At 41.6% G+C, this 17,096-nt stretch overlaps 1 protein-coding gene across 1 annotated transcript in view; it reads left to right on the plus strand.

The window, feature by feature from the left end:
• The window catches only part of stag1a (STAG1 cohesin complex component a), a 35,970-nt gene that overhangs the window by 9,610 nt on the left and 9,264 nt on the right, over positions 1–17,096 (plus strand). Inside the window, exons 2-6 of the mRNA XM_030116186.1 lie at positions 15,570–15,803; positions 15,891–16,014; positions 16,171–16,326; positions 16,453–16,549; positions 16,663–16,739. Coding sequence (XP_029972046.1) covers positions 15,775–15,803; positions 15,891–16,014; positions 16,171–16,326; positions 16,453–16,549; positions 16,663–16,739 — 483 coding nt within the window. The 5' untranslated portion in view covers positions 15,570–15,774. The remainder of the gene's footprint in view (positions 1–15,569; positions 15,804–15,890; positions 16,015–16,170; positions 16,327–16,452; positions 16,550–16,662; positions 16,740–17,096) is intronic.

A 17,096-nucleotide genomic window follows, 5' to 3' on the forward strand; every position in this document is an offset into this window, starting at 1 on the left:
ATTCACAGGCTTGTGCCAAGTCAATTTCTCTGGTTGTGGAGCAGAAAATGAAGTCAAGTGATCACAAAAAGATGAGAATTGCGGCAAACCAAAGCTACGCGACCGAGCTTCCTCTCAAGTGTGAGATCTGAAGGGTTGCAAACCCTTTAGCATATTTATTGGAAGTGCACACATTCAAAATCATTCAAAAGTTTTAGAAATGAGAGCTTCAAAATGATGCTTGAGATTTGACTCCCGGGAAAGTTTTTTTTTTTTTTCCAACCCCGAACACCATAAGTATTGTGGTCAGGCTGTTTGTCGCTGTTGATATCATAAGAATGTCATTGAGGTTTCCTGCTTCCTGAAGTTTACGGATGTGATTTATTTTAGTTTTGTTTTTGTCACTAAGGCTTCATTAGTTTAACCATCATGCCTATCTGGCCTTCCCCTTCCCATCCTGGCTGGCTCCCAAAGAATATTTATCTGTAAAGCTTTTTCTTATTCCCTTCTGACTGTGTGGTTATCGTCTCATCATTATCTACATATAAACCAGCACAGTGTCCCTGCAAACTGCTTCCCCAAACTGCTGCCTGCTGTAATCACGCTCAGTTTCTGAGCACAGTGTGGTGGAGCTGATGGACTTCAGCTGCACCCGCTCATAAATACCAGTAGCTAATAACGGTAATGTGCTGAATGAGTTTTTTATGGTTTGATAACAGCAACAGTCATAACCCGTACTTACATCAAGCAGTGTACTAAAACTAGAAAACAAACATTCTCTTTTTGACAATTCATTGTACTCTGCAAATGTTCCGGGTTTGTGTGGAGAATATACGACTACAAATTTTTCCCAAATTAGATATGTTAAGGTGAATGAACAAAAGAGAAATTCAAAGAAAAACAGCCTTCTATCTTTCCACGAATGATTAAAAATAGACAAATAGACTTCACTAATAGGCCATTCTCAACAATTCAGCAGTCTTGACTTGATTTACACGTTCATACGCACTGATGGCAATGGCTGCCATACGAAGGGGTCAGCCTTCTTTGGGGTGACTTGGGTTTGCAGAAGCACTCTTTCAGATGAGGGATTGCAACGGTTCCTCAACACAGATCACAAACAATGCTCCAACTCAAATCATCTATTCATATTTTAACATTCCACATCTGATCTCAGTGATTTGGGACACATTTGTATTCATAACTTTCCAAAGCACAATGGAAGATCTGGAGATTGTCACTGGCTGTCCATCCGTTATAATGAAGTAAATAAGGAGATTCTTCAGATTGTCGTTTCTCAGACTGGAACCATACAGTCTTTGTCTTTTTGCTTGCTCCGTCTGGATCGCCACATCAGATCATGTAATCCATATGGCTGATTTGACACATTTTTCACTGCCTTGTGACGAGCAGTTGAGTGTTTAGAGCCTCAATCAGAGATCCTGAGTTTTGAGCTGTCAGCAGTAGGATTCTGGTTACAGACTCGCTTTTCAAACCTCCATTCCACCATTGCTTATTGTTTTAGGTTTATATGCAACAACTATTTGTATTTTTCTTTCTCGTTGAATATAATGGAGCTGTAGAAGTAACGCAGAAGACATTAAAAATGAAAAGCTGTTTTGTGAATTGGTTTTTCAAATGTGGAAATCCTGTTTTTATTAGTGGCCCTTGAATTGAGCAGTCATCTGAAAGAAGCTGTACTCTTAATAATTTATGCTTGCTTTTTTTAATCCTTTCATCTTGCACAATCACACTGTAAGAGAAACGCACTACATCAACATCAGTGTAAATAAGAATATATACCAGAATGTAGAGGCTAAACAAGTGAGGCAAGCAAATAAACAAAAGTTGATTAAAATAAATAACACAAGGTTGTAGTAAACTGCAAAATTATTTTTATAAGAAAAAAAGAAACAATCTTTATATCGACAAAATACAAACATTGCAGTTGTTAAAGTACATCGTCTGTAAAGGACTCCACTGTTTAGTTTGTGACATAAAAGTTGTGTTAAAGAGGTTCCCTTTGAAAGTTCCCATCATTCCACTGAACGCTTATTTGACTTTGTGACAGCGCCACTTCTTCGGGCTCTGTTGTTTGAAGCGCACACTCTCGCACAGTGTCTTCTGGAAGAGGCTATTATCTTTCTCTTGGTTGGACCGGTTACTGTGAAAGCGTTGCTCAGTGTACCTCTCACTATAAATCCAGCCAATAGCGGTTTTCTTTACAAACGGTCTCCTTCTCTTTGTCCCAGACACCTCATTGAGATTTGCATACTCACCTCCTTGAAGCTGTGTTTTAAATCAGCCATCTGCCTCAGTCAAAGCTCACCAGCCTCTTTTTTTTTTTTTTTTTTTTCCTTCTTCTTCTAAGCTGCAGATATCTGGGCAGTCATTATTCACCACAGCTGTCTCTATATTATTGCTACATAACTGTGTTTTTTTCTTTCCGTCTTTCTTTCTTTGACATCTGCCTGCTCAGATTAACAGGATTCACTCATGCATGCGTGAAATCTCCGGCATGCCACGAGATGATGAGAAAGTAATGACGGGTGCGAAAGACTAATAATGGCCTGCGCACGGAGTGCGTCCACCGGTGTGTGTTTGGATGTTGGTGTGTGTGTTGTCCTGCCCTCTTCGGCGCTCCCTCTTCCCTACTGGAGGTGAATATGAGGTAGACTGAAAATCTGGGCCAAGGTGAGATAGGGAGACCAGACAGATGAGAGAAGAACAAATTAGTCTCTTTCAACTCCTCTCCCCCCCCCTCCTGCTGCTCTCCCCCCTTCTGTGCTCCTGTCACATTCTCTCCCTCTTTGCCCACCTCACCCCTCCTGCCTGTTTGCCCCCCATACCCCACCACTTCTCCTCTCACTCTCGCGGCTCCATTTTGCGTCAGCTGCAGCCAAGCAGGCAGCCATTGCACACAGAGAGGGGGAAATATTCCTTCCCTTTCCTCTGGCATCTCTGTCTTTTTTTTTTTTATGCTCACCCCCTCTTTTTTTTTTTCCTCTTATGATCTATTTATTCTTTATTAACAGAGGTAGTTCTCAGGAGATTAAGGGGAAATCTATTTTTCAGCCGAGATCTTATCAGTTTGTGCAGTTTGCACAGCATCCTTCCCCTCCTCTTTGTGCAGAGAACAAGCGTACAGTAGTTTTGTAGCACTAGCAGATGGCTGCGAGTGTGCGTATGTGTCTGACTGTGACTTTCTGTGTCGGATGGGTAATCTCCCGCGTGACATAATCATAATCTGGTTAAACCAGACGGCCGCATTTGGCTTCAAGCCGATCCCACGCTATAAGGGCAGGGTTCTCTGGTCTGTAAGCATGAAGTCTGGCAGCGTGATAAAGTGCAGTTATTGTCTCAGTGGTTCAGCTTGTATTTGTGGCCCAGAGGGACCGACTGTGGTTCAGGCTTTACAAGTCGGGCTCTGGTCGGCCTTGAGTGTTGAGAGGTTTTAAAGGCACTGAGAGTTGCAGACTTTGCTTTGTAGCACCTGAGAGTTGTGCAGCTTTGTTTGTTTTGATTTGGTTGGGAGCCAGGGCACACTCCCTTGAAGGGAAACTACAAAATAATTAGAAGACAGAATGTTTTCTCATACAGGAGTGTATCACAAGGGGTTACGTTAATCTGAGACGGTAGTAGGTTTGAGTGCAAAGGTTCTTTAAAATCATTTAACTCCATCTGCTGTGCTTCACACTGCAGGCAGGTATAAAGACCTGTGGTGTAACAGACTGCAGTTAATCCATAAACTGTAGGGACCACCCTGAGTATTTCAACATATCGACGAATCATAGATCCATTCATAATATACATGCATTAGAATTTAAAACAGTTTCTTGTCATCTTAGGATGCATTTTTAAGTTAAAAGCATTTTTATGTCTCCAGAATGTACACAACTTGAAACAGATCAAACAATTACATTGTTTGCACCGTTACCAACACCTGCTGTGTCCCAAACATGATGTCTTCTCTACATCACTGTACGGCTGTGGTGATTTCAGCCAGGGCTTACACAGTTTTGTCTTTATTTTCCAGATTTGTCTTGAATTTTGTCACGAAATGCTTACCTGGCAATCGCATTTTACAGACGTCATGTGGTTTTGATGCCAGCTCCTGTTATTTGAAAGCATTACTTGTGCAGGGTGCATATTCTGGCTTGTAAAAACTTCATGCTCAGAGTTGAGTATGAATGCAGCATGCAGGGATCATGCATCCTGCAAGTGTCAATCTCTATTTCTGCTCATTATTTTTCCAAGCATATCGGTTATGACTGATCTCCTGGTGTGAACGTAACAGCGTCATTCTCTTTCAGTGTATTTGCATCTATCTTTTTTTTATTGCTCCCTTTTGAACTATTTGCTGAGTAGCTCAAATTTCATCTTGTATGTTACGCAGCCAACAGCGGGCATATTGATATGAGAAGGAAATCCCGCATATTCATGTGTGTGAAAGCAACAGGGAACAGAAACCAAAACATTCTGGTTCCTTTATTATTAGCATGAAACTCAATGAGAAGAATAAAAACGAATGTAATCACTATTTTTTTGTAGAGATTTTGTGTGTATATTTATATTGAGGTATTTTCTTGCAGTTGCAGCAATAGTTGTCCTCCATGATGCATTTTGCAGATCTGAACTGTGAGGAAAACCCAGTCTGCTGCAGAGAAATGCCAGCCACTATAAGAAGTGGGACGCTGTTGAAAACAGGCTGAGATACTATTTTTTTCCCAAAAAGCATAGTTGCTGCTCAGTACGAGAAGCAGAAGTGGTCTGTGATGACTGAAATATTTAAAGTCTGCATGGTGTGCAAATTGTACTGTTGCATGGATCTCATTGGCCCTGCAGCAGCAGAACGTTAAGACTGAGTAGCTTATTCAGACTTGAACTGTTGACTGGATGTTGGCCCCCTGCCAGTGCTTTTAGATGAGAAACGTCCTCAGATTTACTAGTTTCCCTCCAGTAGCTCGTGATTGCAGTCACTACTGTTACATTTAGTTATAGAAGTCTGTCGTATGTGGGTACGGCCAATGATTTCTGTTTTGCATTGCTGCGAACACATTCCTGTGAGTGCCTTTCCCTTAATTACACATGCGCTCCAGTTTGGTTCAGATGTCCTTGACCAGTTTCTGTGCATTTCACAGTAGTCATTTCCCTTCTTTTCACAGGAGGAGAAGTTACTCTTGTCTTTTTATTTTCGCCTGTTCTTTTTCTCTGGAGTCAAGTCAATTGAAATCCCAGACACGTCTTTGATTATGTGGACTAGTTGATGTAATTAATTGTCAAAGTGTGGACATTAGCCGGCAATTCCACTCCTCCGTGGACAATTACAGATTGCCCATGACTGCAGCCGGGTAATAAACATCAATCTTTGGAATGAAAGACTATTTAAGCCTTGTGTAGAAATGTTGTTGAAGGAATGTTTGCTGTCATTTGCATATTCTACCTTAATCCATTCTGCAGCTTTTGGCAAACTGAAAACACACTTTTTAACACAAGTTTTATTCGAAAAGTACGGTATAACCTGACATACGCACTGAGATGGTGGTTTTATCAATGATATTGGAAATATGCATGGATGTTTTGATTAAAAAAAAAAGGCATATTTAGTAACATTCAGGAAAATCTGGTAGCTTCTTCTTGGAGTTCACTTGCGACTCTAACACGAACCGTCTTTGTGTGACAAGTATTAAAGCAAACAACAGAGTTTGCAGAGAAAACAGAGGTAATCCACAGTGTAAGCAGTGGAAGCTGTGGCAAAACCTGTGTCGCTCTGATTTGCTCTCCAGCTCAGGTTTGCATGTAAAGCCGTCTGACTTGATTGTAGGTTGCTTGTCATTCTCCCTTCTGCTGTGATACACTTGACAAGACATACAGAAAGATGTTTCAGGACTGTGTGACATTTCTTTTTGTCTTTTTAGTTTTTCCCCTCCGGCATTGTTAGGTAATAACCGATTTATTTCTGACAGACCTTGCCAGTCATATTTTATTTCATTTATGTTGGTATTTTCCTCTCTATCGGTTTTTGTCAAAGGATTTATTTTTGTTGTGATTCATGTCGGAGTGCATTCACTGAATTCACAGCGCATTCAGAAAGCTGTTTCACTTTTCCCTTCTGACAAGAGGATTGAATCCCCTTGGATGATCCCTTAGGTCACTGGGTCTATTGAGACTGAAGTTAATTAAATCCATTTAAATCCATCCGGGCTGAGCTAGCCTGCTGCCCCGACGCGTCCAGGGTTCAACTTCCAGGATCCGGGACGCTTCGGGGAAGAATCGTAGCTGAGAGAAGAGCAGACACCTCGGTCTGCCCCGTGCTCCTTATAAGATTTTAATGCCGTCATAAAGCGTGGTGTTAAAAGTACATTACAGGCTCCACAGTCTGGCAGGGAGAAGCTCTGAGGTGCGGTTTACAGTTACAGATAACAGCCGAGGCTGATTTGGGTCAAATTCTCTCCAAGCTGAAAGCGTCAAGATGAATCATTTTTGAGAAAATAATGAAAAGTGGTAAATGGCTGCTGAGCAGAAAATTACTTTATTTGAGATATCGTACTGGGTGCGTTGCTACGGAAACCATCCTTGTAAAGACAAGTGTTTTATAGGAGTGACGTCAGTTTGTGTTGACAAAAATCATTCAATTGGGTTTTAATAAATGCGGCTTCTGCAATTGTTGCAGAGAGAAGGGGGGGGGGGGGGGGGGAGGGGGGGAGTTAATTCACCTCAGCCTGAGCGTCTTGTAACAGCAGCTCAGCAAGTCGGCTGCAGACTGTACACAGACCGCAGGAACAAAGTTAAGCAGCTTTACTGTGTGACACTCAGCGATGTGGAGTGACGGGCATATAACCGGCAGAGAAACCATGCAGTGTTTCTCTCAGATGAATTTTCTTCAGTTGGGCTTAAATAAAACCGGGACAGTTTTCTTGTAGTTGGGTTTTACTCAGCGGAGAATCATTTGGCATAAACACTGAGCACAGTGTGGCTTTGAGTCTGCCTAGATTAATTATTAATGTTATGCTGCTCTCTGCTTCTCCTGAAGCCCTTGATTCTTGCGTCACTTCCTCAAGAGAAGGGCAGAAAAAAAAAGGCTTCAGACTTTTAGTTTATCACAATTATTAAAAGTCGTATAAAGAAATTTGGATGCATCCAACAAAAGTTATGTTGCACAAGCCTTTTCCGAGCATAGCTTGAAAAGTAAAGCTGTTCTGTGTTATATTGCCTTTTGAGTGCAGACCAAAATTAAATAGTAGAAGATCCAACTTTTTATAGAAGCAATGCTAAACCTAAACTTTATTTTTCTAACTTCTGCTCTGCCAGTCTGCAAAAGACTCAGATTCATGGTTGTTGTACATTTGTAACAACATGGTTTAGAGCTCCTTTGACCCTCTGTGCTCCTGTGGTGTTTAATAATCTTCATGTTTTCACCAGCAGCTTAATGTGACGTTGTGCTTTGTGCCATCTGCTCACCTGAGGCAACACATAAATACCGTGGGGATATAAAACGGGCCAATTACATGTCGTCTCTTCATTAACATGACAGAACATCCATAGTCTCTCAGACAGCCTACAGCCATTTTTTGAGCTTCTTTCATTGTATTATTTCTGCTCCAGTCTGCATTTCTTTCTTTCTGAGTGCAGCCACGAACCCCATTTCTTCCATTTACATATTTCTCTCATCAGTGGCCACAGCAGGACTTGTTAATAAGCTGCTTTGCTCCGTAATGGAAAATCACTGTCTCATATCTTTATTGTTGACCGAGACTAAAGTAATACATACAGCAAGTGCGCCTTTCCTTCAGGACACTGGGTTTTCAGCCTTTCGGTCAGATATGCTGTTATATTGACTGCAGAGCCAAAAATAGCATGTGAATCCAGATCGACTTTATTGATAGCAACACATAGGGGTATGCAGTGTGTGGGAGAGCTCTATTTGCCTCTTATTTCTTAATGTTGGGAATGCATTCTTGTTTTTTTTTTTATATATATATATATTTCTTAAAGCAAGGTTGTTGCTGAGTGTTGGAAGCACACTTATGTCTCTGGAGATAATGGCCAATTATAGCAGATGCAGTGCAGGTTATAGCTGTCAGAAGAATCGGCCAGCAGGGACCAAAACAGCAGCAGGAGTGTGTGCAGCGCTCTGTCTTTAACTGTTAACTGAGTTTTCCATCGAAGATACTTGCCACCCCAGAGTTTCCATGAAGTCAAAGCAACATTCCACCTCTTGTTACAACCCAGGAAACGTGTATAAAAATCTTGGAACAATTAGGAAGAGTCTTACCCCAAACTGTTCGACCAGTACGGACAAATGGTAGAATTTGTAAGGTTGGTTAAGGCACAAACGCCTAATTTCTGTTTCATTTATTCTTCAGGCTACATTTTCTGCAGTGGTTTAATGAACAGGCAAGATCTGATAAGTTTGTGGAAATACTGGAATTATATTGGATGCTTGTTGTCTTGCTATATTATCAGACGTCAGAGCGCCCGCAGGCCAGCAGCTCAGTCTCCCGGTGCTCCAGATAAACCGCCACCCGTAGGCTCTCTTTCTGGCTGTTTTATTTTGACAGCCCTTGGTGAATGATTCAATTAGAGATTTGTCTTTTAATGTGCACATCCAAACAATAGAATTTGTTTCCTGATTCCAAGTGAGGCTCTGTGCCAAAAAGACAGAGAAACCTGGATCCCGTCAACCAGAGCACGTATTCTCAAATGAAAAGCCGATGATCAATATATAAATGGATAAATGATCAAAAATATCAGCTGAAACACGACTCCAGGTGATCCAGCCACTACATATTTGCCTGTGGAGGTGAAAATGTATATTTTTTTTACTTTTTATTCTGATTTTCATGAAAGCTGGCGCGAGTTTGCACTCCATTTCACTGGGGACCTACCTTGAGAGAGGTGGTGCTTCAGCATTGTTTGTCTGCTAGAAAGAGCTGCTGGCATCTGCGCTGCTCAAGTGTCGTCATAACAAGTGCTTCTGAATCATTACCAGCTGCAGTGCAAGGTGGTGCGAGTGACCCTCCACTCTGATCTCCCTGTGTAAAGACAATCTGAAAGGAGAGAGAAATTCCCTTTGGATTGCTTCAATTGCACTTTAAGAGGCTTTTTGTGGCCTTGCTGTAACGATGCAGCTGTTATTTTGGTACAAACCTTTTTTACCTCTCTTTTTTTGGGTTTGTGAAGGACTCTTTTGGTGTTACTGAAAGTGTTGTTTAACTCATCTGTGTATTTCCCTCTTGAAAGTTTTGGTCTTGCTTTGCCTGGAGACAGAAATAACATTCCAAATTTCAGTGTACAGTTGAGTTAGTCCACCATCAGGTTTATATGACAGAAATAAAGCTTTCGCTGTTGAAGTGGCCTTGAGAAACATTAGTATGGGTGAAGTGGAATGGAGCTTTCAAAATTTGATTAATGCATTTGTGTCAAGGTTTTGTTTTTGGGATTGGACGTGACTTATTACTCTGAATATCGTGAGCTGGATAGGCTGTACGCTCTGAGGCGCCGTCATGCATTCATCATCCTCAGACCTGTCCACAGTCTGTCATTAGTTTCAAGATGACAGCAGTTTGGCTTTGCGGTTTTTAGGAGAACATCTGTTTGGGACTCTTGTACAAGTCCTGCGACACAGATCCACTCTCTCCTGTGAGTTGATTGGAAGGACTTTTCAAGCCGTCTTGTTTTACCAAATAAAACTTGAGGCTTAATCATAGAAACACACTCAAACCAGGAAGTGGAGAGACAATATTTTCCACAGAGGTTTGTTTGAGACATGTTGAACTGTGAAAGATAAGTTTTATTTTATCTTTTGTTTTTTTTTTCTCAGCAGCTGTAGTAAAACAGAAATAGTGAGTTGATTAAAAAAAAAACATAAAGAGCTGCATTAGTATTTTCTAGGTTTCCTGTTGTTTTGGGAACCAGTGTGACCCTGGGATGTTAACCAGGAAATACAGTTTGAACAGTACAATGACTACTTTAAAAAAAAAAAAAAAAAAAGCATAGCAAGTAGATTTCTGTTTCAGTCAAGATCAAGACTTTCACTACAAGCTCTCTGTGTGCAACATTTTTAATCAAAACCAAGGCAGACTTTGCAGGAACACAGTCGCAGTTTAATGTTTGTGTTTGGATTTTCCCTCACTGCAATGGCACCAACATGGCACCACCTGTCGTTACCAAAATCCCTCGCAAGTCCATGCCTGTTCCTCCCACACTCTGGGATTTATAGTGGTGTCCACAGAAAACGTGGCTTGATTGTTTTCTAAAAATGGAATTGGCTGTAGAGGATTGTGAAACTTGCCACATTCTAGTAGCTGCTAGCCGCTGCGTAAGCCTACCATACAAACAAACGCATTTCACTTCTTCTTCTGCAGATTGCTCTGCGTGTTTTTGAAAAGTGCCGGAAAAGAGAAAAATGGAATTCCTGCATGAAAATGCATGAAACATTTCACTATATTTTATTGATACAGTATGAAGCTACATATGCACTCTGGAGGTAATGTATTTATGTTTTTGTTCAGGGAAAAAAAGAGCCAAAGATAGGAAAAAATAAATGTATCAATGTATAATCATACAGTTAATCCCAATTTTATTCATGTAACTACAAACAATCCATTAAAATTGATTCATGTTTTAATGCCATTTTTAAAAAAGGTATAAATGCATTTATATAACTGTATTTTTCAGTATAACACCAAAACATTGAAGACCTTTTTGTGTGTACATTGTCATTCAGAGATAAGATTATAACAAGTAATGCCAAGAGGTAATGACTTTTAATTAAGTGTGGAGAGGCCACTGGAAAATGACAGAGCCAATTTGTCTTCATGAGTGTGAATGTCTGGATCGCTCTCTCTTTTTTATTAACGCTTTGACCGCAGCTTTTAATGTCAAAGCATTATGTGTATTTTTTTTAAGGCTTTGTAGCCACTTCAGCTAAACATGCCACCTGACATGCAAAAGAGGTGACACAAGTCCAAGGTTTTCAAATCTTTTCAAAGAGATCCAAAATAAGTTCAGTCATCCTCCCAATTGTGTTTAATCAAAAGAACCACCAAGGTCGTTTTCCATTTGTGACAAGCTTCAGTCCATGAAGCGCCTGCAAGAGAACAAACAGCCAGGAAGAAAACAACTTTTCACGCTGGAGTCCTGTAAAAGTCTTTACGTCACATTTTCACGGTCCCGTTATGTTTTGCCCCCCCCCCCCCCAAACTCCATGTGGTCCCTCCTGTCTAAGCTCAGCCAATCAAATATGCCATCACCGCCGGGCTTATGACCCACACGGGTTGCCATAGCAACACCGGCCTGCCTCCCAGAGAACATGTCATGCATGTTAAGTGGCTCTCGGATGCTCGCCCGTTGTCTCTCCGTCTTGCGCTCGCTCTTAAATAGACACGCGCTCCACGCGCCGTTATTCACAGGCGCGCTCCGACAAGCCGGTGACTCGGCGGGCCGCAGATAGTTAAACATTAAGGATTTCTTCAAGTGTCTCCGAAGCAGCCGTCATAACTGCGCCGCTGATTCTTTGTCTGTTTCAGCATGACTGGCTGCAGTTACACGCTGAATATGTTATGGGTACCTGAGTGTAGACAGCAGACTGCCTGACTAACCAAGGGTTATTGTTTTTACTGTACCCGTAGCGCCACATTGATTTCTTTAGTGTTCACAGTCTTACTGTTAGAAATAGTTGTAGCAAAAGTTTAATTTTTTTTTTTAAATCCATTTCCTATGTTTTGAAAAATTTTAGACATGCAAAAATAAATTCCTTTGGACTGTAGGAGGAAGTACCTTAAAAAAAATTCCATGCACGCACAGGGGAAACATGCAAATTCTCCACAGAAAGGCCTCAAAGCCAGCACTTGAACCAGGAATTGAAGCTACTGTGCTAACCACTGCGCCACAGTGTGCCCCGATGGGAGATTCCAGTGTGTTTTTATGATTTCTCATCGCACAGCAGAGTTATGCAACCAGTTGAGACAGCTGATCTGGGCCAGAGATTATGTTTACACAAACATGGTCACATTGTGACTCCTAGTAACTTGCTTTAAGGCCAGATTTGAACTGGGGATAATCTCACACTGAGGGGAGTCTGCTAACCGCTTCACCACCAGAAAGTTTCTCAATGTTCCCCTAAATATTGGCTTCTTAAGCTGTTATGAAATTAAATATCTGTCCAAAATGTCACTCTGACTTGGGTTGGATCCTACTTATTCATTATATAATTCATTCACTACACGCTTTGGGAGTTTCTCAAATGTTTTCTAAACCTACCAAGCTGCCCTGATTTTGTTTGACTACCCCCAAGATAACATTTACTCTTGCACCTGGTCTCTGCCCCACCGTCCGGCGTGCCAGAGCAAATGTTTTGAAATCACTTGCCCGCCAACCAGCTACCTGTAAAACAACAGTCTGCGCTGATGTGACCTGATAGAAAAACTGCTGGCAGCTGGATTTATGTTTGTAACATTTATTAATTTTAGTTTGAAAACATTTTTAACCGAGTTTTGTTTCAATGTTGTCATTACTCGATGGCTGTTTGAGTTACTTCACCAAATGTTTCCCTTCCAGTGGTTTTTTTCATCAACAGCCACATTTCACTCATGGCTTTTTATTTAGCTATCTAATGTCGAGTCTTTTCCTATTCCTCCAGTGCGATCAACCACAAAATGCCTAAATATGTACTCCGACCATCAGATTCTAACTGTGAGTTTACAATGATCAAACAGCTGAATGAGGGCAGAGATGGTGAAATGGTTTATTCTGAGCTGTGTGGGTCCTAAAGAAGAAATGCATCGTGACACAACAGCTGAAAAAAAGAGCGGCTTTACATATTTCATGTACATAGTTGGTTGCCCTGCTCGGTCTCTTGGATTTTTCTGTCTGCAGGGTTCACACCCGTGGTGTTACGTGAACTGAGAAAGGCGTAGACAGGTGCAAAGTGGATGCGGTTGGCGGCTTCCCTCCTGTCCTCCAAAACTGAAGAGCAGTTGAGGAAACTCACTGCAAATTATTCATAGCCTCCTGTTGAAGCTGCTACACTCTCACATGTGTGTTTGTGCTGGAGTGTTGAGGGAGCGAGGAAAGCCGACATGCGTTGCAGGTCGTTTTGTCGTTGGTCAGACGGACACATGATCTTACGATGAAAAGGGAAGCGGAAGCGTGTCGGAAGGCAAATTAAAAGTGACAGTTTCTGAGGTGTAGCAGTTTGTGAAGTACAGGTGGTGTGTCTGACAGTGGAGGTGACAGTTGGTGACGTGCTGCTGCTTTTCTAGTAATCAGTGGGTTAGTAGATTAACTGTACGGTGCAGCAGTAGGTCAGGTGAGTCTCTTTGGATTACCTATGGCTGTAGATTATTAGACACAATTAAACAACTCATGAACTTCGGCCATTCCCCATCACTTACAATCAGATACTGTCATTCAGCTCATGTTGACATTACAAGAGAGTTTTCCGCTTGTAGTTCATTTTTTTTCCCATCAGTATTTCCATTCAAACCCTCTGCGGTTTGCTATTTGTCTCTGTTCCCACTTCTGCAAAATACTGTCCTGCCAATAAGAATGGAACTTTTTTTTTCCTTCTGTGTAAAGTAGTCCCTCAAACAATAGCGGCTGTGCAGGAGGAGCACTTTATTTTTAAATGCATGAATTTATCTTGCATCTTGAGTTGTCTTGGAAAATAAAAACACAAAACATGCACATAATAATAACTCCAGTGACTTTCCTCTTATAAATTTATCTCGCTTCCTCACATTGTAGTTAGTATTTTTCATCATGTTTTTCACCAAGTCAAATTCGTGGCATACATAAAGCAGTCAGTCCGTACACAACCTGTTCTTTACCAGTTGTCAGGTTTCAGCACCCTGATGTCTGCAGAAAACCTCTGCTCACAGGAATCGGGGATTTGATGTTTTCATTGCAGCGTGGAAACATTTTCGTCTTCTTCCTTACAGCGTCAGGTTTTTTGCTTATGAAATACACTCGGCATGCAATTTCAGCTCCACTGTCTTTCAGTCAGTATTTGTGATGCAAGAATGTCAAACGCCAAAATCAACTGAAACCCCCATGTGCTTGTGAGCGGATCAGATCACTGGTTTAAACAGCTGATGTCTCTTTTGGAGACAGAGTGAGAAAGTTTTGAAATGTGTGTTTTTATTGCTGCATATTATAACCGGAGGCTCCACAGTATTACAGACTCTAACACTAAACTCGGTTGTCCTTAATTCCCTTTCACACAGTCTCACAGTTTGTTCAGATGACGGCCTGGCTGTGTGTGTGAGAGCAGTGAGCCAGACAGATGACTGTGTGCCTGTGTGTGTGGTGTGTGAGTGTGTGAGCCTGGTGAAACAGGGGACTCTCCTGCCCGTGTTATTTCACAGTACAAACAGTGTGGAAGACAGTATTTAAATACACACTCTCTTAGCCTGCCCCCTACTGTTGCCCAGACCTACTTTCAAACACACACGCATGCACTCACACACACTCAGGGGAAAATACACCCCTTAAAACACTTTGGGGGTGCACAGAAGTGCAGTGGAACCGAGCTGAGGCTTAAATGAGTCCTGGCTGATTTTTCTCGACCCATTTTTCCCAGTTAAAACCCAATTAAGCAGTTTGGAGATAGACTTTGGGCAGAGGACTTTGTGGATCATACTGCCTCTTCTGGTTGAGTGTGGTATTGCGCTTTGCTCTTTGCTCTCATTAGCATATGAAGAGGTCAACAACTTGTGTTATAATTAACAAATCTGCCAGTTCCTGTTAGGGAATCATCACTTCCTGTCACTTAGGGCTGCACAGCCTTTCAGGTTGATTTATTGTAGCTTGGAACCATGATTGAATCTTTTATTTGTTATTGTTAGGATAGTACAATTGTTGTTCTGTTTTACCAGAATTCATAGTTTTGAAGTTTTCTGAAACACTCCCTATTTTTATTTTAACTGATTTAGTTGATTACATGGTAACCTGCTTTTCCAGTTTTACCTCTTAACTATTTTTTAAAGACATTTTTCATGTTTGGACCCACAGTTGCCTTTCCTTTTTGTGCCCAGAAACCTTCCTGAACTGATTTATTGACTTTTATTTTGTGCTTTGTGCTGAAATCATTTGACATCAACACTTTTATATCCAAATCCTCCCCACCAGAGCCACATTATTTTGCTGTTGTAGTTCTCAGATTGACCAGTTGGTGTCCTCCTTTCCCCATTTCTCCTCCACAGCCTTTTTTTTTTGGCAAGAATGAAAAATGGAATTGTGTCTCTGAATTCACTGACATTTCATGGCTGACACTCTTTGGACACTGAGTCTTCATACATGAGAATATAAGATTAATATTTAAAAAAAATATTAGGATCCCTTTCATATCTAAACTATGCATAAGAGGCATATGTTACTGTTGATAATGATTTATTTTTAAGTTCATATGATTTCTTATATTTGTCTGGCTATCAGGGTTACCAGTTTTCCTGACTACCTCCATAGCAATGTCAAAAGTTTGCACATACCTAGTAAAGGATGTTCATTGATTGTGCATTTATTTGGTGCTACTTGTTGATGTGTGATGGCACTGAGGTTGTAATCCTCGTTTTCTTTGTTTCTGTCAGTTTTCTCCAGGAGCTGAAGAGACGAGCGTGCCGGCGATCCAGGTGCTGTCCGTCGTGGAGCGTCTCCTCCCTGCCCTTCCAGACCTTTCCCCCCTCCGGACCTGCCGTATTGTACCCCCCGTCTGCACGCCCCAAACGCACTCAGACCTGAAGACACACACACGAACAGAGCTGCACAGGTCATCGGCTCCCCCCACCGACCAGGATGATCACCTCGGAGCTCCCCGTCCTGCAGTGAGCCGCCAGCCTCAGGGTTTAGGACTGTTTACAATTAAAATACATTAAATTTCACAAAATCGTCTCCATTTTTGCTTCTTTTAGGGACTCGTCCAATGAGTCTGGAGCAACAGACGGCGTGGGATTAAGTATGAACATGAGTGAGATGAGTGAAGAATCAGAGGTGAAAGGGAAGAAGAAAAGAGGGAGGCCTGGAAAACAGCCGCTGGTAGGAATCTGGAGTCTGTTTTAAAGAATGAAAACAAAGTCTGCTGCGCACATTAATACTTTTTTTTAACGTTGCTCTTTTTTAGAGTTACTTTCTGTTTTCACATATATGTTCATGGTATTTGCTCCTAATCGATATCCACCATCGGTGTCACAGACGTCCAACAAGAAGCCACGGAAGTCACCGACAGACAAGACCACGAGCGTGGCGAGAGGGCGGGGGAAAGCAAACGGCGTGGCTCAACATAACGGCGACGGCGGAGACCCCGTCACGCTTTTCGAGGTGGTCAAGCTGGGAAAGAGCGCCATGCAGGTAGGAGGACATCCCCGTGTCTTTGATTCACAGTCAAATAATAATTTAGATTGGGCTCAAATGTAACAATATTAACATCGTTTCACACACTGCTCAGCCTCCACCGTTCTGTTTGTGTTCTAACAGTCAGTGGTGGACGAGTGGATCGAATCGTACAAACAGGACAGAGATCTGGCTCTTCTTGACCTCATTAACTTCTTCATCCAGTGCTCTGGCTGCAAAGGTGAGACATCTTCAATGTTTTTTGTTTTTTGTTTCTTTCTTTTCACTTGCTTGTTAGTGTGTGAACATGTCAACTGGATGAGAAACGACCGTGCCATCATTTCTTGACACCAGGCACCGTGAGGATCGAGATGTTCAGAAACATGCAGAACGCAGAAATCATCCGTAAGATGACAGAGGAGTTCGACGAGGTCAGTCTGTCGCTGTGTGCCTTTTTTTTTTTTTTTTTTGTAGAAGAAACATGACAATCAAGTCTGCAAAAAATACTGCACATTTTAGAACAATTTCCAATCATTATTTTGGATTTTCTTTCATGTTTTGGTACTTGTAACCAGCTTCTCACCACTCGTCCTTTTTTTTTTTTTTTTGTTTTCACAAAAACACACTGAAGGGATGACAGGATTTCTGCTCTTGTTCATCAGTAACACATGTACTCTTAGTTTCTACCACTAAACTGTATCCGTGTCAGTGCGACTGGGAACAGTCCTATAAAGCCTTCACCGCTCAAACCCACATCTGTGTCACAGAGAGGACGTCCCACAGTCTGA

Source organism: Salarias fasciatus, chromosome 19, assembly GCF_902148845.1.
Source record: "Salarias fasciatus chromosome 19, fSalaFa1.1, whole genome shotgun sequence".
NCBI lineage: Eukaryota > Metazoa > Chordata > Actinopteri > Blenniiformes > Blenniidae > Salarias > Salarias fasciatus.